This window comes from Gorilla gorilla, chromosome 4, assembly GCF_029281585.2.
Source record: "Gorilla gorilla gorilla isolate KB3781 chromosome 4, NHGRI_mGorGor1-v2.1_pri, whole genome shotgun sequence".
NCBI lineage: Eukaryota > Metazoa > Chordata > Mammalia > Primates > Hominidae > Gorilla > Gorilla gorilla.
Window position 1 is genome coordinate 40948790 of NC_073228.2, and position 22750 is coordinate 40971539.

General features: G+C 46.0%; 2 protein-coding genes across 5 annotated transcripts in view; one reads left to right on the forward strand and one right to left on the reverse strand.

Moving 5' to 3' along the window:
* Positions 1 to 1245: 1245 nt before the first annotated feature.
* LOC134758518 (POU domain, class 4, transcription factor 1-like) lies at positions 1246 to 2364 on the reverse strand. The gene is made up of 2 exons (XM_063706264.1): positions 1981 to 2364; positions 1246 to 1795 (listed from the first exon to the last, which is right to left on the reverse strand). Exons 1-2 carry the CDS (start codon positions 2362 to 2364, stop codon positions 1790 to 1792), a joined length of 390 nt encoding a protein of 129 aa, XP_063562334.1. The 3' UTR covers positions 1246 to 1789.
* The window catches only part of SPAG9 (sperm associated antigen 9), a 155517-nt gene continuing 134894 nt past the window's right edge, over positions 2128 to 22750 (forward strand). For 3 of the 4 annotated variants that reach the window (XM_031010861.3, XM_031010864.3, XM_031010866.3), the window contains exon 1: positions 2363 to 2665. In XM_031010861.3, the coding sequence (XP_030866721.1) occupies positions 2363 to 2665 (303 nt within the window). Of the gene's footprint in view, positions 2666 to 22750 lie in introns of all 4 variants that reach the window. The other variant, XM_031010865.3, reaches the window with a different exon arrangement.

The following is a 22750-nucleotide window of genomic DNA, read 5'->3' on the forward strand; positions in this document are numbered from 1 at the left end:
AAAAATCGATACTTTTTTCTTTTTCCTTTTTTTTTTTTTTTTTTTGAGATGGAGTCTCACTCTGTCGCCCAGGCTGGAGTTCAATGGTGTGATCTCTGCTCACTGCAACCTCCGCCTCCCAGGTTCAAGCTATTCTCCTGCCTCAGCCTCTTGAGTAGCTGGGATTATAGGTGTGCACCACCATGCCCGACTAATTTTTGTACTTTTTAGTAGAAACGGGGTTTCACCATGTTGTTCAGGCTGGTCTTGAACTCCTGACCTCGTGATCCACCCGCCTCGGCCTCCCAAAGTACTGGGTTACAGGCATGAGTCACCACGCCCGGCTGATACTTTTTTCTTTAAATTTTCTGATGTGTATGATAATATTGTGTAAAGAAAAAGTAAAGCCTTGCCCTATGTTTTTTGGCTCTTCTGATCCCCCAGGAAAAGAGAGGCATGCATATAGGTAGACCAGGTGAGTGACAGCCCTCAGGAAGAGAAAATAAAAGAGGAGAGATTCAGATCAAGACTTTTTCTAGTTTTCAAATATGAAAGGTTAAGAAGAGAAAGGGCATTTGGGGCTCACAGCCAACCAGCTGGTCGGCATTCCTACTACCCAAATATCTAAATGACACAAGGGTGAATGTGGGGTGAGGGTGAGAACGGGAAAAAACACAGGCCGCAAATTCAGTCCCATCTGGCACTTCATAAGACTTAGTATTTTCATCTTTGTCCTTCCAAATTTATAGGTTTACTCTTGCCCAACCTTCATATTGTTTTTATGGATCTCCAGGTGGGTCATGCGTAGGAAACTTTAGGGGACTACTTCATACTTGGTGGGAAGTACTTAAACTTGTAAACCCCAAGCTAAGGGTAGTTATGATCCCGGTGGGTGGCCAATTCTCCCCCTAAACCTATGTTTATTCTGCCTTTCCTCCCCCTTTTCTTAAACGAGTCGGGACGGAGAGCTGAGTCACCTGAGACACAGAGAAGGGACTTTTGAGAGTGTCTTCCGTCCCATTTGCGGACGTTAGATGAGCACACCGGGAAGCGATCCTTGACTCAGCCCGCTCTAGGCGTGGGCGTTGTATCATTCCCCACACGTGACACTCTCCCAGGCTGCAGAAACCTCACTTGTCATGGGACTTATTCACTCCAGTGACTCCACCCCTTTCCTCCTCTGTTCCTCAACCTCCCACTTACCCTTTCCGCCCCACTTCAAGACTTGAGGAGAGGAGGGTGGCTGGAGCCTGGAAATGCCCCCGTCCCAAGTTGGCCAGAAGTAGCAGACACACTATTTGGGAAAGTGCCACATATAACGTTCCAGTTTCACCCTTCTCCAGAATGCTATCACCCTTCCTGTTTATTTTTTAATAACTTGAGATATAATTCACACGCCATATGATTCACTCACTTAACGTGTAAAGTTGAATGTCTTTTAGCATATTTAGAGTTGTGTATTCATCACTATAATACATTTTTAGAACATTTTTATTATCCCAAAAGGAAATCCCATACCTATTAGCAGTCACTCCCATTTCCCCTCATCTCACCCTTGCTCTTCCATAGCACAAAACAGTTCTATTCTATTCGAGACCACCTTTCCACTTAGGCAGACCCTGGTTACGGTTTTTTTCCCTCCCTTTCTGTTTCCAGTTTTTTTCGGAGCCCGGAATTCTCAATCTGGATAATTGGTTTGAGTCCCGGCTCAGCCCGTTTCCCGTTGTAGCTGCGTGACCTTGAGAGAGCAACGCCACTTTCCTGGGCCTAGTTTCTTTGTCTGTGAAACGAGGTCCAAACATCTACCGCTTTACGCCTGTTGTGGGGATGAAGTGAGTAGGTGCTTTGTGAGCTTTAAAAAGCCACAGAAATGCCAGCTAAGTTAACTCGTCATTCTTTCCGAACCCCTCCCTTTCCCCTGGGACCCGCCCCGCGAATCCCGCCGTGGATGGGCACTTCTCCCCACCCGCCGACCGCAGTCTTTCCCATTGGCGCCCGCACCATCTTCGCGGCGCCGGGTGTTGACGCCATGGCTTCCTCCGCCGGCGCCCGAAGACGCATGGCCCCGCCCCCGGCCGCGCTTGGCCTCCCGCGGCGCCCCGCCCATCGGGCCGACGCGGCGCCGGCCCCGCCCCGCGGATGACGTGTGGCGCGCGCGGCCGGGCCGCCCCGGCAGTTGGTGCAGCGGCGGTTGGGGTGAGAGCGCCTACGCCACCCCTCCCCTCCTCCGGCCCCGGCCCCCACCCCGCCGGGCCCAGCCCCAGCCCCGGCCCGGGCTCCAGCCCTAGTACCCGTCCCAGCCCGAGTCGGGTCCGTCCCGTGCGGGCAGGTGCCGCCCCTCTGCCGGCGACGCCCCGGGCCGCCCGCCCGTCCGCTTGCCACCATGGAGCTGGAGGACGGTGTGGTGTATCAGGAGGAGCCCGGCGGCTCCGGGGCCGTGATGTCGGAGCGGGTGTCCGGCCTGGCCGGCTCCATCTACCGCGAGTTCGAGCGGCTTATCGGGCGCTATGACGAGGAGGTGGTCAAAGAGCTGATGCCGCTGGTGGTGGCTGTGCTGGAGAACCTGGACTCGGTGTTCGCGCAGGACCAGGAGCACCAGGTGGAGCTGGAGCTGCTGCGGGACGACAACGAGCAGCTCATCACCCAGTACGAGCGGGAGAAGGCGCTGCGCAAGCACGCTGAGGAGGTGAGGCCGGCGGCAGGGCGGGGGCCGCGGGATCCGTCTCCGGGGGCGGCCGGGGCGGGGGTCGCGGCCCGGTCGGGGACTAGAGGCGCGACGGGCCTCCTGGAGGGCGGGCCTGAGGCCGATGCCCCCCGGGACCGATCCCGGCGGCCTCCAGGTACCCCGGGAGCCAGGCCGGCGTTGGAAGCCGAGGCCGGCTACTGAGTGTCCTGGGAAGGGAGCGAGATGGAGGAGGCAGGGCCCGGGGAGGAAGCGACAGCCTGGCCTGAGGACACCTGGGGTTGGCCAAGGGCGGAGATTGTTGAGTGGTTGCTTCTTGTTGAGGGAAGTTTCCGACCACCGTGGGATAGTCAGATGGCGGTTCAAAGTTTTACCCTTGGGGAGGGGGACACTTCTGCCCTGGATATGTAACTTCCGCTAGTTCCAGTACCTTTCCAGGGGGTTGCCTTGCTTTGGGAAGTTAGACATCTCCCTCTTTCGGTCAGTTTCTTCTTGACGTTTTAATCTTGTTGAGAAAGAGGTCTTATTTTATGTTCTGTGTGCCTTGGTTGACACTTTATCAACTTTTAGATGTTGTGTGGCAGTACTCAATAAATATATAAACAATTTCGTTGGTATCCCAAACCACAGCATTCCTCCGTATCAGGTTGTAACCTTGGACAGTTCCCTTAAAAAACCCTCCGTTTATTTATAAAAAGGATTGGGGGGCGGGGTTGGGAAGATGTAGGTGACAGTTGGCAACACTTTTTCCGTCTGAGTTTCCTTCTTAGACTGCTGTTTATACGTGCATTTGGCCTCCTGTTAACTCTAGCACCCGAGCAGTGACCTGGGCGCCCTCACCTCGACTCTGTGAACCTTTTGGAGTTCTAGGGTGCAAGTGATAGGTCCTTGGCTTCTTGAGACTGACAAGGAGTTTAGCTTTCAGCCTGCATTGGCGTTATTTCTGTGGACCTCATCAAAGGCAGGTGATGTGTCCTATTTTTGTTTCTCAAGCACCTAGCATACCTGGTTAAATACATGGTGATTAAAGGAGGCGAAATAACTAATTATTGAAGGAATGACATAGTATTTTTCAAAAAGACTTGAAGAGTTTTTAGGATGTGAGGTTTGTAGCTCATTTCCTGACACTGAATAGTAACACCATTAAATTTTTGTTTTGTTTTGTCACGTATACCTTTGCATCTGGTTAAATAGTTCTTTTTCCTTTTTTAAAAGCTTGACTGTAGTGATGATTTTTAGTTCTGATTGTGGGATCCAATTTTCTCAAAGGAATGCTATTGAATTTGCCAAACAAAATTGCCTTTTTTTTTTTTTTTTTGAGACGTAGTCTCACTCTGTCGCCCAGGGTGAAGTGCAGTGGAGTGATCTTGGCTCACTGCAACCTCTGCCTCCCGGTGAGCCTCTGCCTGCCGGGTTCAAGCGATTCTTGTGCCTCAGCTTCCTAAGTAGCTAGGACAACACTCCCCGCTAATTTTTGTTTTTTGTAGAGACAGGATTTCTCCATGGTGCCTAGGATGGTCTTGAACTCCTGGCCTCAAGTGATCTGCCCACTTTGGCCTCGGGCCGACCATCCCAGTGCTGGGATTACAGGCATGAGCCACCGCACCCCGCCAGAATGGACTATTTCAAGAGCTTTTCCTTTCATATAGGGAAGGAAGGGATGAAAAACCAAATAATGATAGGATCGCAATTTCCGCTTGTTTGTTAGCACTCTTTATAGAACAGAGGTCAAGTGCTACCTGCTGCTTCATGCTCATATAGCCCCTTGCCAGTGTGTGGATCTACATGGAAGTGACTGGGAATTGACCACATGTACACACAGGTGACAAGCAAGCCTGACATGACCTTTTACCTCACGTAAAATAAATGCTCCCTCCAGCCTTAAACTCCTGTCAGTCCGTGTAAATATGGGCAAAATGCCAGGGTCACACGTGCCAAGAAAACCATCTGCCACAGGTTGCAGAATCAGAAAACAAAATTGCCCGAGTGCTAGACTCTGGGTTCTGTATTAATTTCTTGAGTAAATGACTCTAAAAAAAGTAGGTTATCCACTGTATTTGTAGTTTATATTTTTTCAGTTACATCTGTAAATTCTCCATAGTGAAACCACTGGGCAAAGGGTCATGACCTGAGAACAGAGAACATTTATGAAACGCTAAATGAGCCAACTCCCAGGCCACAAACATAAACACACCTTGTTATCAGTTTTCTTTTCTTTCTTTCTTTTTTTTTTTTTGAGACAGAGTCTCTCTCTGTCGCCAGGCTGGAGTGTAGTGGCACGATCTCGGCTCACTGCCTCCCGGGTTCAAGCAATTCTTCTGCCTCAGCCGCCCGAGTAGCTGGGACTATAGGCACGTGCCACCCCGCCCAGCTAATATATATATATATTTTGTATTTTAGTTGAGACGGGGTTTCACCTTGTTGCCCAGGCTGGTCTTGAACTCCTGAGCTCAGGCAATCCACTCACCTCAGCCTCCCAAAGTGCTGGGATTACAGGTGTGAGCCACCACACCCGGCCATCAGTTTTCACATAAGATCATAAATTGTGTGTTGCTCAGTATCCAGAAATTTTCTCCGTTTGGCCAATATGTAGAGTGAATTCTGTGTTTAGTTTTCTGTGAGTGCTTTGTTTGCGCCTTTTTTTTTTTTTTTTTTTTTTTGAGACAGAGTCTTGCTCTGTCACCCAGGCTGGAGTGCAGTGGCACAATCTCAGCTCACTGCAACCTCCACCTCCCGGGTTCAAGCGATTCTGCCTCAGCCTCTTGAGTAGCTGGGATTACAAGCACGTGCCACCACACCTGGCTAATTTTTTTGTATTTTTGGTAGAGACGGGGTTTCACCATTTTAGCCAGGATAGTCTCAATCTCCTGACCTCGTGATCTGTCCGCCTCAGCCTCCCAAAGTGCTGGGATTACAGGCGTGAGCCACCGTGCCGTCCTGTTTGTGTCTTTAATGTGGAGACCAAGAGTCTATTATACCAAAGTAAGTGCCTCAGGGTATTTACAGCAAAAGTGATTTGAAAGCATGGAAATTATCCATTACCAGAGAGAGTAAAGTAAATTCTGAGCACCTCTGTGGAAACTTAGGTGGGTATGTAGATAGAATGTTTTAGGAATGTGTGAGGTGCTATGATCTCTTGCTTGCAGGAATTCTCAGCAAGGCATCAAAAATTTAATCTTTATATTGATAGGACATATTTTGAATACCTTCTGACTTTTTCCTTTGCTTTTATTTGAATTTCTAGTGTGGAGCTAGTCTGCTGTTTTAGGGATTCTTTAAAAACAACCTAAAGAAGGGCTAATTTTAGATAGATTTGGACCGGTTTCAGATGCTAATCAATAAATCTGTCATCTTATCGCCCATCACTCTCTCCTTTGGGCTGCCTGCGACACACCTCTCCATTCTTTAACCAAGACCCGTCTGATGCCTTTGCCCATGCTCTAGAATGCTCTCCTTAGAATTTTACATAGCTAGCTCCTCACTTTCTACTCTGTTTCAATTTCACTTTTTCAGCCAGAACATCCTGTTGACTCTATCCAGAATAAGCCCCGTGAACCTATTGAATAATTTATTTTAAAATCAGTGACTTCTAAATTTAAATTCTTTTTGGAGACAGAGTCTCAATCGCCTAGGCTGGGGTGTAGTGGCACAGTCACAGTTCACTGCAGCCTCAATCTCTTGGGCTCAAGTGATCCTCTTGCCTCAGCCTCCTGAGTAGCTAGGACCACAGACATGCATTACCACACTGGGCTAATTAAATTTTTTACAGAGACAAGGTCTCACTATGTTGCCCAGTCTGGTCTGGAACTCCTGGGCTCAAGTGATCCTCCTGCCTTGTGGATCCTGCCAAAGTGTTGGGACTTACAGGGGTGAGCCACTGTGCCCCAGCCCAGTGATTTTTTAAAATAAAAATCTGGATACAAAATGATCTGGAGAGAGAGGTTATAACTGGGTATGTTAGGGTTTTTCTGCAACTTCTGATTCTTTTAAAACAGGCATGATTTGCTGTAACTTTTAAAAAAAGGGCCAGGTGTGGTGGCTCACATCTATAGTCCCAGCACTTTGGGAGGCCGAGGCAGACGGATCACTTGAGGTCAGGAGTGTGAGACCAGCCTCGCCAACATGATGAAACCCTGTCTGTATTAAAAATACAAAAATTATCCGGGTGTGGTGGTGGGTGCCTGTAATCCCAGCTATTGGGGAGGCTGATGCAGAAGAATTGCTTGAACCCAGGAGATGAAGGTTGCAGTGAGCTGGGATTGTGCCTCTGTACTCCAGCCTGGGCAGTAGAGTGAGACTACCTCTCAAAAAGAAAAAAAGAAAAAAAAAAGAAACTTCTGAAAAGTAGACATACGAGTTTAAAGAACCTTTAGGAATTTAGTTCTTAGTGATTCTGTGGGTCTTGTATGTTATCACTGTTATTCTCAAAGTGAGAGCTCATTTAGCATCGTTCAGTAGAGGGAGATTACACATAAAAATGAAGAGGCATTGTCTTCCTTCCTTTTCTTTTTCTTTTCTTTTCTTTTTTTTTGAGATGGAGTTTCTCTTGTTGCCCAGGCTAGAGCGCAATGGTGCGATCTCAGCTCACTGCAACCTTTGCCTCCTGGGTTCAAACAGTTCTCCTGCCTCAGCCTCTCAAGTAGCTGGGATTACAGGCATGCGCCACCACGCCTGGCTAATTTTGTATTTTTAGTGGAGTTGGGGTTTCTGCATGTTGGTCAGGCTGGTCTTGAACTCCTGACCTCAGGTGATCCGCCCGCCTCGGCCTCCTAAAGTGCTGGGATTGCCACTGTGAACCACTGCGCCCGGCTCCTTCCCTCCTTTTTGAGATAGACTCATACATGGAGAGAATGGACTGAAGAGAGAATATCTTTACTGGGAATGGATTATATGATTTTGTGTCTGCTTTTTTGTGGCCTTTTGCTTTAAAAAAAAAAAAAAAAAAAGGATGAGTTCAAGCCTGGGCAACGTAGTGAGACCCCTCTTCCCCAAAAACCATAAAAAAAATTAGTTGGGTGTGATGGTGTGAGCCTGTAGTCCTAGCTACTCAGGAGGCTAAGGCAGGAGGATCACTTAAGCCCAGGAGTTTGAGACTGCAGTGAGTTATCATGGCCACGGCACTCCAGCCTTGACAACAGGGCAAGACCCTGTTTCTTACCAAAAAACAAAACAATAGGATGACTGAATGCAGAGGTGAGAGACACTACTGAGAATTTTCTAACTTGTTCCCACGGAATCAGCACTTAAAGCAGTAACAAAATGATTTTTGTTTAAATGGAGACTTTTGACACTTCTTGTCTTTGGAAGTGTATGAACATGGGACCCATAAGACTCATGGGCAGGAAAGTAGGTATTGACATTCATTGTTCTTGTTTTAGTGTTCTCATTCATTCATAATTTTTTTTTTTTTTTTTGAGACAGAGTCTCACTCTGTCACCCAGGCTGGAGTGCAGTGGCACGATCCCAGCTCATTGCAACCTCTGCCTCCCAGGTTCAAGCAATTCTCCTGCCTCAGCTGCCCGAGTAGCTGGGATTACAGGTGTGCACCACTACACTCGGCTAATTTTTGTATTTTCAGTAGAGACAGGGTTTCACCATGTTGGCCAGGGTGGTGTAAAACTCCTGACCTCAAGTGATCCATCTGCCTCGACCTCCCAAAGTGCTGGGATTACAGGCGTGGGCCACCACACTTGGCCCACACTTGATATTTTATTTTTTAATTTTATTTATTTTTGAGACTGAGTTTCACGCTCTGTTGCCCAGGCTGGGGTGCAGAGGCACGATCTTGGCTTACTGCAACCTCTGCCTTCTGGGTTCAAGCAGTTCTTCTGTCTCAGCCTTCTGAGTAGCTGGGATTATAGGCATGAGCCACCATGCCCAGCTACTTTTTGTATTTTTAGTAGAGATGGGGTTTCACTGTGTTAGCCAGGCTGGTCTTGAACTCCTGACCTTGTTATCTGCCTACCTTGGCCTGCCAAAGTGTTGGGATTACAGGCATGAGCCACCATGCCTGGCCCATTTTTTAAAAAATTTATTTCTGAGACAGAGTCTTGTGCTGTCGCCCAGGCTGGAGTGCAGTGGTGCGATCTCAGATCACTGTAACTCCCACCTCCCAGGTTCAAGCAATTCTCCTGCCTCAGCCTCCCTAGTAGTTTGGGATTACAGGCACACGCCAGCACGCCCGGCTAATTTTTGTAGTTTTAATAGAGAAGGGGTTTCACCATGTTGTCCAGGCTGGTCTCGAACTCTTGACCTCAGGTGATCCCCCTGCCTCAGCCTCCCAAAGTGCTGGGATTACAAGCGTGAGCCACCGCACCTGGCCTAAAAAACACATATTTTAATATTTTTATAGATCTTTTGATTGATTGATTGAGACAAGATCTCACTCTGTTGCCCAGGCCAGAGTGCAGTGGTGTGATCCCGGCTCACTGCAACCTCTGCCTCCTGGGTTCAAGCGATCCTCCCATCTCAACTTCCGGAATAGCTGGGACTACAGGATCATGCCGCCATGCCTGGCTAATTTTTATATTTTTTGTAGAAATGGGTTTCCCATGTTGCCCAGGCTGATCTTGAACATTTGGGCTCAGACGTTCCTCACACCTCAGCCTCCCAAAGTGCTGTGATTACAGGTGTGAGCCACTGCCCCCAACCTATTTTCTTTTTTTTTTTTTTTTTTTTTTGAGATGGGGTCTTGCTTTGCCACCCACGCTGGAGTGCAGTAGCGCGATCTTGGCTCACTGCAACCTCTGCCTCCCGGGTTCAAGCAGTTCTCCTGCCTCATCCTCCTGAGCAGCTGGGACTACAGGTGCTCACAACCACACCTCGCTAACTTTTGTATTTTTAATAGAGATGGGGTTTTACCATGTTGTCCAGGCTGGTATTGAACTCCTAACCTCAGGTGATCCACCTGCCTTGGCCTCCCAAAGTGCTGGGATTACAGGTGTGAGCCGCTGTGCCCGCCCAACCTATTTTCTTTTTCTTTTCTTTCTTTTTTTTTTTTTGATATGGCATTTCGCACTTGTTGCCCAGGCTGTAGCGCAATGGAGCGATCTCAGCTCACTGCAACCTCCGCCTCCCAGATACAAAGGATTCTCCTGCCTCAGCCTCCTGAGTAGCTGGGATTACAGGCATGTGCCACCATGGCCAGCTAATTTTGTATTTGTAGTAAAGATGGGGTTTCTCCATGTTGGTCAGGCTGGTCTCGAACTCCCAACCTCAGGTGATCTGCTGGCCTCGGCCTCCCAAAGTGCTGGGATTACGGGTGTGAGCCACCACGCCCGGCAGCGGCCAACATTTTTTCATATTTTAAAAAATACCATTTTTTTTTCTGAACTGTTTGTTTTTGTGATTTTTTTCCTTTGGTTGGGTTTTTTTTTTTTTCTTTTTTTTAGAGATGAGGTCCAGGCTGGAGTGCAGTTGTGCAATCATGGCCCACAGCAGCCTTGACCTCCAGAGCTCAAGTAGATCCCACTTCCTCAGCCTCTGAGCAGCTGTGACTACAGGCATGCGCCACCATGCCTGGCTAATTTTTAATTTTTTTTGTAGAAACAGGGTCTCGTTATGTTATGCAGGCTGGACTCACTATGTTGCCCAGTCTGGTCTGGAACTCCTGGGCTCAAGTGGATCCTCCTGCCTTGTGGATCCTGCCAAAGTTTTGGTTTTTTTTTTTTTGTTGTTGTTGTTGTTGTTGTTGAGACAGAGTCTGGCTCTGTCGCCAGTCTGGAGTGCAGTGGAGTGTCTTGGCTTGCTGCAACCTCCACCACCTCAGTTCAAGCGATTCTCTTGCTTCAGCCTCCTGAGTAGCTGGGACTACAGGCGCGCGCCATCACACCCAGCTAATTTTTGTATTTTTAGTGGAGATGGGGTTTCACCATGTTGGCCAGGATGGTCTCGATCTCGACCTCAAGTCATCTGCCTGCCCCAGCCTCCCAAAGTGCTAGGATTACAGGTGTGAGCCACTGCGCCTGGCCTTTTTTTTTTTTTTTTTTGTAGAGATGGGGTCACACTGTGTTGCCGAGGCTTGCCTTGAACTCCTGGCCTCAAGACATTTTCTTACCTCAGCCTCCCAAAGTGTTGGGATTGTAGGTGTGAGCCACCACACCTGGCCATGGTTAACAATTCGAATAATGTTCACACTGCCCCTAGCCAGAGTAGATAGAGATATGCCCCTGCACCTAGTCATTCAGACACTTTCTGAAATGAACAATCTATGTTTGTTTTCTGGCGGGAGTGGAATGGGAAGGGGTATGGTTGTTGCTTTATGAAATAATAATTTGTTAGTTAATTATTACTTAAGCTCCTAAGACATTTTTTTTTAAAGACAAAGACTAGCTCTGGATTAAGACATCTTTTTTTAAATTTGAGATTTCTGAATGTGAATATCTAAATGAGATACCATTATGTGTCCCTGCTGTAGTGACACTCATATTTTTATTTAGTTAAAAATCCCAAAAGAACGCTACGCATGGTGGCTCACGCCTGTAATTTCAGCACTTTGGGAGGCCGAGGTGGTGGATTACCTGAGGTCAGGAGTTCAAGACCAGCCCTGACCAACATGATGAAACCCCATCTCTACTAAAAACACAAAAATTAACTGGGCATGGTGGCAGATGCCTGTAATCCAAGCTACTCCGGAGGCAGAGGAAGGAAAATCACTTGTACCTGGGAGGCAGAGGTTGTAGTGAGCCAATATCTTGCCATTGAACTCCAGCCTGAGCTACAGAGTGAGACTGTGTCTTCAAAAGAAAAAACAAAACAAAAAAAAATCACAAAAGAGGACACCAAACTGGGTATAGTACCAAACTGGTTCAGAGGGTAGATTAGTAGATTCACTATTCACTGGATTGCTGAAGTGTGTGCCATAGTTCACACATCCAGTTCTGTGCTTGAGAGAGTACAGGATTCCTGCTTCTTGAAATCTTTACCTTACCTTTAACTACATGCTGCTTACTTATGTTGTACTGAACTTTGCTTCCCAGGAGAACTGATGTTAGAACCTACCCAAGTTATTTTGCTCTGCTCTGCACTCAATGAATACAGCTGTTATCTAAATAAGTTATTAGGTTGTGGTCAGAAATATCTGCATAGACCAGTTTAATAATGTATGTAATGTTACATATATTTAAAAAGCTGTTATTTGGAAATGGGTATATATAAGTTCTGTTTTATACTTTGAAATCTTGACCAGTGATATTTAATTATTGCTTTGAACATAGTACTGTGTTTTCTTTTCTTTTTTTTTTTGAGACGGAGTCTTGCTCTGTCGCCCTGGCTGGAGTGCAGTGGCGGGATCTCGGCTCACTGCAACCTCCGCCTCCTGGATTCAAGCGATTCTCCTGCCTCAGCCTCCCGTGTAGCTGGGACTACAGGCGCCCACCACCACACCCAGCTAATTTTTTGTATTTTTAGTAGAGATGGGGTTTCACTGCGTTAGCCAGGATGGTCTCAATCTGACCTCATGATCTGCCCGCCTCGGCCTCCCAAAGTGGTGGGATTACAGGCATGAGGCACCCACCCAGCCATACTGTGTTTTATTTTCTTAAGAATTACAGCATTCAGTAGTTTGGCATAATAGGCACACCCAAAAATGTGTGAAGTGAACCATGGGAATTTATATATTAATGTAATAGAGAAGTACCAAGTTGAGGGTATAGAATTTTATTTTATGTTATTTTTTTCGAGACGAGGTCTGGCCCAGGTTGGAGTGCAGTGGTGCGATCTTGGCTCACTGCAACTGTTGCCTCTTGGGCTCAAGCCATCCTTCCGTCTCAGCCTCCCAAGTAGATGGGACTACAGGTGTACACCACCACGCCCAGCTAATTTTTGATATTTTGTAAAGACGGGTTTCACCATGTTGCCCAGGCTGGTCTCAAATTTGTGAGCTCAAGTGATCTGCCTGCCTCGGCCTCCCAAAGTGCTGGGATTACAAGCGTGAGCCACCACGTCCAGCTAGGGTTTTTTTTTTTTTTTAAGGTTAGTAAACTTTTTCAGTAAATCCACCACCACCCCTCCCAACTTTTTATTAGGTAAACTTTCAAACATATAGAAAAATGGAAAGTACATTTGTCATTTGTATACCCACTATATAGATTCAGTAGTTGTTGTTTTATTTATCTGTCTGTATATGTGGATGTGTGGGTGTGGATACACATATACACACATACACATATTTAATTGCTGAACCATTTTAAATTGCAGACATACTTTGCCCCTCAGTACTTAACATATTTAAATAACAGATATTGTGATACTTTGCCTCTCAGTACTTAACATATTTATCTCCTAAAAAATGAGAATATTCTGCCATATAACCACCATATTATTTACGTTTGAGAACATTTCCAAGGCCGGGTGTAGTAGCTAATGCCTGTAATCCCAGCACTTTGGGAGGCTGAGGTGGGCGGAACACTTGAGCTCATGAGTTGAAGATCAGCCTGGGTAGCATGGCAAAACCTTGTCTCTACAAAAAATATAAAAATTAGCGTGGTGTGGTGGTATGTGCCTATAGTCCCAGCTACTTGGGGGGCCGAGGCAGGAGGATCGCACCAGCCTAGGAAGTCAAGGCTGAGGTAAGATGTGTTCATGCCACTGTGCTCCAGCCTGGGCAACACAGTGAGACTCTGTCAAAAAAAAAAAAAAAAGAAAAGAAAAAAAAGAACCTTTGTAATATCATCTAATATTAATTTGAATTAATTTTTAAGAGCACAGTATATGTCCGTTATTATATAGCTAACTAGCTTCTTGATATGTTTATAATGAATTAATGAAACTCATCTGGGAGGAGGTGTTTGCATTTTAGTTACTTTTCTATAAGAAATTTAAATTTGAGGCCGGATGCAGTGGCTCACGCCTGTAATCCCACCACTTTGGAAGGCCGAGGTGGGCAGATCACGAGGTCAGGAGTTCGAGACCAGCCTGACTAACATGGTGAAACCCCGTCTCTACTAAAAATACAAAAATTAGCTGGGCATGGTGGTGTGTGCCTGTAATCCCAGCTACTCCGGAGGCTGAGGCAAGAGAATCACTTGAACCTGGGAGGTGGAGGTTGTGGTGAGCTGAGATCGTGCCACTGCACTCCAGCCTAGGCGACAGAGCAAGACTCCATCCCAAAAAAAAAAAAAAAAAAAGAAAAAGAAAAAGAAATTTAAATGTGAAATATATAAAACGGAATTAAAATTGGCTAATTTTGTTTTAAAATTATCACATTGGCCAGGCGTGGTGGCTCATGCCTGTAATCTTAGCACTTGGGGAGTCTGAGGCGGGCGGATCACCTGAGGTCAGGAGTTTGAGACCAGCCTGACCAACATGGAGTAACCCTGTCTCTACTAAAAATATAAAAGTAGCTGGGCTTGGTGGTGCACGTCTGTAATCCCAGCTACTCAGGAGGCTGAGGCAGGAGAATCGCTTGAACCCGGGAGGCTGAGGCAGGAGAATCTCTTGAACCCGGGAGGTGGAGGTTGCAGTGAGCTGAGATCATGCCATTGCACTCCAGCCTGGGCAACAAGAGCAAAACTTTGTCTCAAAAAAAAATAAAAATAAATAAATAAAATTATCACATAAAAACTATTATGGACCAGGCACAGTGGCTCATGCTTATAATCTTAGCAGTTTGGGAGGCCAAGGAAGGAGGATAGCTTGAGCCCCAGAGTTCCAGAACAGCCTGGGCAACATAGTGAGACCGTATCTTTACAAAAAATAGAAAAATTAGCCGAGTGTGGTGGTATGCACCTGTGGCTCCAGCTACTTGAGACGCTGAGGTGGGAGGATCCCTTGAGCCCAGGAGGTTGAGGTTGCAATGACCCCTGATTGTGCCACTGCACTCTGGCACACAGCACCACTTGCTCTGGGTGACAGAGCAACACCCTGTCTCAAAAAGAAAACAAATTATTTTTCCCCTTTTTGAAACTTTGAGATATAGAAATACAGAAACTGACCCTACATTTAATATTTTTGCAAGTAACTATTTTTTTTTTTTTTTTTTTTTTTTTTGAGACAGTCTTTCGCTTTGTCACCCAGGCTGGAGTATAGTGGTACAATTTCATCTCACCACAACCTCTGCCTCCTGGGTTCAAGTGATTCTTGTGCCTCAGCCTTCTGAGTAGCTGGGACTACAGGTGCCTGCCACCACACCCAGCTAATTTTTGTATTTTTAGTAGGGACGGGGTTTCGCCATGTTGACCATGCTGGTCTTGAACTTGCAACCTCAGGTGACCTGCCTGCCTCAGCCTCCCAAAATGCTGGGATAACCAGCACCAGCCACCGCCCCATGGCCATCTTTTTTTTTTTTTTTTTTCTTAAATCATGTATTTCCAGGATATCTTGTTTCTGACTTGTTTACCTACTCTGCCAGGGTTATAGAGCCTGAGAAATTCTTTTACCTGCTGATAAGATTTCCTCTGGGGTATAGGCCTAGAATTTTTATGATTCTGGATTCTATTACTGCCCCCCTCCCTTTTTTTTGAGACAATGTCTCATGCTATTGCCCAGGCTGGAGAGCAGTGTTGCAATCAGAGCTCACTGTAGCCTCAACCTCCTGGGCTCAAGCTATCCCCCTACCTTAGCCTCCCAAGTAACTGAGATTATAGTTGTGAGCCACATGCAAAATCTATTATTGCCTTTTTTTTTTTTTTAACCTTTTTTTTGATGGAGTCTTGCTGTCGCCCAGGCTGGAGTGCAATGGCATGATCTCGGCTCACTGCAACCTCCACCTCCCGGGTTCAAGCAATTCTCCTGCCTCAGCCTCCCGAGTAGCTGAGAGTACAGGCGTGTGCCACCATGCCCAGCTAATTTTTGTAGTTTTAGTAGAGATGGGGTTTTACCATATTGGCCAGGCTGGTCTCAAACTCCTAACCTTGTGATCTGCCCACCTTGGCCTCCCAAAGTGCTGGGATTACAGGCGTGAGCCACCGTGTCTGACTATTATTGCCCTTTAAAGTGTGTTTTCTCTTGTTCTTCCTGCAGTTTTAATTAAATTAATTAATTTTTTTTGGTAGGGATGGGGGTCAGACTATGTTTCCCAGGCTGGTCTCAAACTCCTGGCCTCAAATGATCTGCCGCCTCGGCCTCCCAAGGTGCTGGGATTGCAGGTGTGAGCCACTGCGTCCAGCCTTCCTGCAGTTTCTTTTAAAGAGCTGGACAGGAACTTTATGATTCTCTAGTTCTACCTTATCCCATTCCCCCAAGTAGGTGGAAAGATAAACAGAAACATAGATGCTTAGAAAGAACAAATATTTATTGAGCCAGGCTCTGTTCTTTTTCTGTTTTTTTTTTTTTTTTTGAGATGGAGTCTCGCTCTTGCCCAGGCTAGAGTGCAGTGGCGGGATCTTGGCTCACTGCAACCTCCGCCTCCCGGGTTCAAGTGATTCTTCTGCCTCAGCCTTCCAAGTAGCTGGGACTACAGGCGTGCACCGCCATGCTCGGCTAATTTTTGTATTTTTAGTAGAGATAGGGTTTCACCATATTGGCCAGGCTGGTCTTGAACTCCTGACCTTGTGATCTGCGCACTTCAGCCTCCCAAAGTGCTAGGATTACAGGCGTGAGCCCCACTGCACCTGGACTTTTTTATTTTTGTTTTTTAAAATTAAGACAGAGTCTTGCTCTATTGCCCAGACTGGAGTGCAGTGGCTTGATCTCGGATCACTGCAACCTCCGCCTCCCAGGTGCAAGTGATTTTCCCACCCTAGCTTCCTGAGCAGCTGGGATTACAGGCACCTGCCACCACACCTGGCTAATTTTTGTATTTTTGGTAGAGACAGGGTTTCACCGTGTTGGCCAGGCTGGTCTTGAATTCCTGACCTTGAGTGACCCACCTCCCTTGGCCTCCCAAAGTGCTGGGATTACAGGCATGAGCCACCGCGCCTGGCAGAACAAGGCACTGTTCTAAGCCCTGGGTATGTAGCCACTAATGAAACAGACAAGGAAGGTAGCCCATCTTGTCTTGGAGTTTACATTGCAATAAATAATAAGCAAACCAGTTAATTACAGATTGTGATAGATGCCATGCAGGAAATAAACAGGGTGATGGGATAAAGACTAGAGTGGCAGGTACTTTATTTTACTTAAAAATTTTTTTTAATTTTATTTTTCTTATCTATTTATTTTGAGACACGGTCTTGCTCTGTCACCCAGGCTGGTGTGCAGTGGAGTGATCATAGCTCACTGCAGCCTCGAATTCCTGGGTTCAAGTGATTCTTTTGCCTCAACCTCCCGAGTAGCTGGGACTACAGGTGTATGCCATCATGCCCAGCTAGTGTGTGTGTGTGTGTGTGTGTGTGTGTGTGTGTGTGTGTGTGTGTGTGTGTTTGTGGAGATGGGGTTCTTGCTATGTTGCCCAGGATGGGCACTTGAACTCCTGGCCTCAAGTGATCCTTCTGCCTCTGCTTCCCAAAGTGCTGGTATTACAGACATGAACCACTGCGCCTGGCCATAATTTTATTTTTTTTAACCAAGCAAGCAGCAGTGAGGAGGTAGGCACTTTAGGTGGAACAAACAAGTTAATAAAGGTTAAGCTTTAAGTGTTTTTTCTTTTTTTCTTTTTTTTTTTGAGACAGCCTGCTCTGTCGCCCAGGCTGGAGTGCAGTGGCGCAATCTCGGTTCACTGCAAGCTCCATCTCCCAGGTTCACGCCATTCTCCTGCCTCAGCCTCCTGAGTAGCTGGGACTACAGGCGCCCACCACCACGCCCAGCTAATTTTTTTGTATTTTTAGTAGAGACGAGGTTTCACCGTGTTAGCCAGGATGGCCTCGATCTCCTGACCTCGTGATCCGCCCACCTCGGCCTCCCAAAGTGCTGGGATTACAGGTTTGAGCCACTGCGCCCGGCTGAGCTTTAAGTGTTTTTTCAAGCTACTGGGGAAGAAAAGGGAAGAAGAAAAGGTTAAGGTGCTCTTTCAGCAAATAATTCATTTCGTCTCATGAGATAATTATTTAGATCTGAAACTTTAGATACATATTCAGAGTGTCTCCTACTCATTATTCTTGAACATTCAGAAAAGTTAGCTCTCATAAATGCCTGTCTTGTTTTCTATCTTATTCCTTCTCATACTTGATGTCTCAGCAGTGTTTTTTGGCTACTTCTTCCTTTGAGAAACATTACATTTAGTTTGTTTGACTTTGAAATTCCTTGGCTTTCCTCTTACCTACGTGACCATTCTGTGGATTCTTCTTACTCAGATGAATGTTGTGCTCCTGGGCATTCTTTCTAAGAATTTCTATTCCCAGGGGTTCAATTTACCATTTGTTGATTATTACAAAATGTTTAACCTACTCATCTAACAGATTTTATTTATTTATTTATTTATTTATTTATTTATTTATCTATTTATTTTTGAGACGGAGTCTCGCTCAGTCGCCTAGGCTGGAGTGCAGTGGCGCGATCTCGGCTCACTGCAAGCTCTGCCTCCCCAGTTCACACCATTCTCCTGCCTCAGCCTCCCGAGTAGCTGGGACTACAGGCGCCTGCCACCACGCCCAGCTAATTTTTTTGTATTTTTAGTAAAGACGGGGTTTAACCATGTTAGTCAGGTTGGTCTTGATCTCCTGACCTCGTGATCCACCCGTCTTGGCCTCCCAAAGTGCTGGGATTACAGGCGTGAGCCACTGCAACCTGGCCTATTTATTTATTTTTGAGATGGAGTTTTGCTCTTGTTACCCAGGCTGGAGTGCAATGGTGTGAACTCGCCTCGCCATCACCTCCACCTCCCGGGTTCAAGCGATTCTCCTGTCTCAGCCTCTGGAGTAGCTGGGATTACAGGCAAGCGCCACCACACCTGGCTAATTTTGTAGTTTTAGTAGAGATGGTGTTTCTTCATGTTGGTCAGACTGGTCTTGATCTCGCGACCTTGGGTGATCCGTCCACCTTGGACTCCCAAAGTGCTAGAATTACAGGTGTGAGCCACCACGCCTGGCCTTACAGATACTTTCATTGAGTGCCAACTATGTGCATGATACTGTGCCCATTGGGCATACAGTGGTGAGTAAAACAGACAAGGTCCTTCTCTCATGGAACTGATAGCCTACCTTAAGGCCAGATCTCTCTCTGGAGTTTCAGATTCATCTTATGATTGTTTATTGGGCGTGAATATCTCCCAGCGTGTCCAAAACTGAACTTATTTCCCAAACCTGGTTCTCTTTTCTTCCCTATCTTCATGAAGGATACCACCATCTACCTGGCCAGAAATCAGGTTACCATCCCTAACTCTTCCTCATTCCCATTGCTACTTTCTTTTGTTTTCATCTTTTAAATATTGCTGGAATCTCATTGCTTTCTAAATCCATTTATACTACTCTGGTACAGGACACCAATATCGCTCACCCTGAATGCAAACTCCATAGACCTGGAAGTTTGTCATTCACCACTATATCCCAGTAGCTAGCACGTTGAAAGTGCCAGGGCAATTTTTCTGAATAGATGAATGGACAACTAAAACTAGTCCATAACTGATTTTTCTGCTTCCAGTATGGCCAACCTATAAACCGCCCATGTCTCCAAAATGGAAATCTGATCAGATCATTCCACAAGCCCTTAGTGGCTTTTTCTCAAATTCCTGGGCTCAAGTGGTCCTCTCACTTCAGCTTCTCAAAATGCTGAGAATACAGATGTGAGGCACCGTGCCTGGCCAGTTGCTCTTTCTAAAGCTCTTGAAAATGACTTAAGTTCCTAACATACAAGACCTTGTGATCTGGCTGCCCCAATCTTGTCAGTCTCATCTGTTTCTTTTTGAGCCACAGTGAACATTTTGAATTTGGTTTGTAAAAAGTATTCTCTCTCCAGGCCTTCCTAAAAGCTGTCCCTTTGCTTGGCACTCACTTTCTCTTCTTTTCTGTTGCCTTATTTTATTTATCTTTCAGGTTTCAATTCTGGAAAGCCTTAACACCCGAGTGTGGATTGGGCACATTTTATATCCTTCCACAGCTTACTGTCCTCTTGCCCTCTTGTAGCACTTTCAGTGCTGTGTCAAACTAACCTATTGCTTTTATTCTCCCACCAACTAGGATGCAGTAGATAATTAACAGAAATTTGTTGGTTGGATGGATGAATATGCTAAAGGTCAAATTGCTAAGACTAACCATTTAAAGTTCTCTTTGTGCATTCAAATTATCGTTCCTACTTCTGGTGCCAAGTTATGCTAAAACTTCCAAAAAGTTTTTCAATAAGTCCTTTCACTTTTGCATATACCGAAAAACCATGACTTCTCCTGGGTATAATTATTTCAGACTTATTTCAGACACTTTACCTACATTGCCTTATACATACTATTCTGTAAATATTTGTGCATTTAAAAAATCTAAATGTTAAGATCATTGGAATTACTTTCAGAAGTATTGTAGGAATTCAAGCCGGGTATAGCAACACACGCCTGAAGTCCCAGCTACTCAAGAGATTGAGCCTAGGATTCAAGGCCAGCTGGGCAACATAGCGAGACCCCATCTCTAAAAATAATAGTGACAATATTAATAATGCCAGGTGCAGTGGCTCATGCCTGTAACTCAGCACTTTGGGAGGCCGAGATGGGCAGATTATTTGAGGTCAGGGGTTCGAGACCAGCCTGGCCAACCTGGTAAAACCCCATCTCTACTAAAAATACAAAAAATTAACCAGGTGTGGTGGTGCACACCTGTAATCTCAGCTACTGGGGAGGCTGAGGCAGGAGAATCGCTTGAACCCAGGAGGTGGAGGTTGCAGTGAATGAAGATCATGCCACTGCACTGCAGCCTTGGGTGACAGAGCGAGACTCCACCTCAAAAAAAAAAAAAAATTTCCATACAAATGAAGATTAAGTGCCAAAACTTAATTTTAACTCTTTGTTTCTTCTCTTATGTTAGACATTTCTATTTTTTTCTTTTTTTCTTTTTTTTTTTTTGCACACAGAGTCTCACGCTGTCACCCAGGCTGGAGTGAAGAGTCATGATCTTGGCTCACTGTAACCTCTGGCCTTTAGGTTCAAGCGATTCTCGTGCCTCAGCCTTCCAAGTAGCTGGGACTACAGGCGTGTGCCACCATGCCTGGCTAATTTTTTGTATTTTAGTATTTTATGTTTTTTGTATTTTAGAGACGGGGTTTCACCATGTTGCTCAGCCTGGTATCAAATTCCTGAGCTCAGGCAGTTCTCCCACCTTGGCCTCCCAAAATGCTAGGATTACAAATGTGAGCCACTGTGCATGGCCCATGTTAGACCTTTCTAATCAGGATTCAACAGTACCTTAGAGTAACAGATAAAATGGTGAGTAAAACAACATTTATTTCTGAAGAAAACATTTGTTCTAAAGAAAAATAAACAATTATTTTTGGGGGCGTGGAAATCCATATTGGTTAAAAGCCTGCGCTAGACTATTATGGTATAGGCCAGGCGCGGTGGTTTATGCCTATAATCCCAGCACTTTGGGAGGCCAAGGAGGGAAGATCACCTGAGGTCAGGAGTTTGAGACCAGTCTGGCCAACATGGTGAAACCCCGTCTCTACTGAAAATACAAAAAATTAGCCAGGCATGGTGGCGGGTGCCTATAATCCCAGCTACTCCGGAGGCTGAGACAGGAGAATTGCTTGAACCTGGGAGGTGGAGATTGCAGTGAGCTGAGGTTGCACCATTGCACTCCAGCCTGGGCAACAATAGTGAAACTCCATCCCTCCCCCGCCCCCCCCAAAAAAAAAAAGGACTATTATGGTATAAATCAAATTTCTAGTTTTAATTATATACTCCTCAATTTTGAATTTTCTTTCAGTTACCTGTTCTAGCCTAGCCACATTTTGTTACTGCTACCTGTCAGAAACAAATACCTTTTTTGTTTGTTTGTTTTCTATTTTTATTTTTTGCCAGGCATCAGATGATGGCAAAACAAATACCTTTTTAAAGGTTAAGCAGTTTTTTCAAAGTGTAGCATCAAACCAGAAAGGTAATTTTTTTTTTTTTTTTTTTGAGACAGAATCTCACTGTGTCACTCAGGCTGGAGTGCAGTAGTGCGATCTCGGCTCACTGTAACCTCTGCCTCCTGGGTTTGAGCAATTCTCCTGCCTCAGCCTCCCAAGTAGCTGGGACTACAGGTGTGCGCCACCAAGCCCAGCTAATTTTTGTATTTTTAGTAGAGACGGTGTTTCACCATGTTGGCCAGGATGGTCTTGATCTCTTGACCTCGTCGTGATCCGCCTGCCTTGGCCTCCCTGAATGCTTGGATTACAGGCATGAGCCACTGTGCCCAGCCCCATAAGGGTCACTTTTAAAAAGACGATTGCCTATGGTTTCTCTGTGAAAATAGTCCATTTGAACTTGTTTGATGTAATTTGGACACATTTGGCAGAAATTACACACTGATTTTTGGCTTTGTTTAGTTTTAACTTTTTTTTTTTTAGACGGAGTTTTGCTCTTATTGCCCAGGCTGGAGTACAATGGCGCAATCTTGGCTCACCGCAACCTCTGCCCCACCGGGTTCAAGCGATTCTCTTGCCTCAGCCTCCCAAGTAGCTGGGATTACAGGCATGCACCATCATGCCTGGCTAATTTTGTATTTTTAGTAGAGAGAGGGTTTCTCCATGTTGGTCAGGCTGGTCTGGAACTCCCAACCTCAGTTGATCCTCCCGCCTTGGCGTCCCAAAGTACCAGATTACAGATGTGAGCCACTGCACCTGGCCATTTTTTTTGAAGGCAGGGTCTCTCTGTCCTAGACTGGAGTGCAGTGGCACGATTATGGCTCACTGCAGCCTTGACTTCAGTCTCATGTGATTCTTCCACCTCAGCCTCCCAAGTAGCAGGTACTGTAGGTACTGTCACAAGTATTATAGGCATCAAGCCAGACACCACCATGTCCAGTTAATGTTTGTAATTTTTGTAGAGACAGGATCTCACCATGTTGCCCAGGCTGGTCTGAAACTTCTGGGCTCAAGCAGTCTGCCCACCTTGGCCTCCCAAAGTGCTGGGATTATAGGTGTGAGCCACTGTGCCCGACCCTAGTTTTAACTCTTTAAAAAATACTTTTATCTTGGGATAGGAATTCAGTCCGTAATTGGCTCAGTTTTAACCATCCTTAACCTAGGCAAGGGCCAGGAATTAAACAGAATTCTCAGCAGCCAAATCAAATGTCTCAAGCATTAAAGTTT

What these genes read in the sequence shown, in the direction of transcription:
- LOC134758518 (XM_063706264.1), bottom strand. Translation starts at nt 2,364, where the DNA reads ATGGTGGCAAGCGGACGGGCGGGCGGCCCGGGGCGTCGCCGGCAGAGG.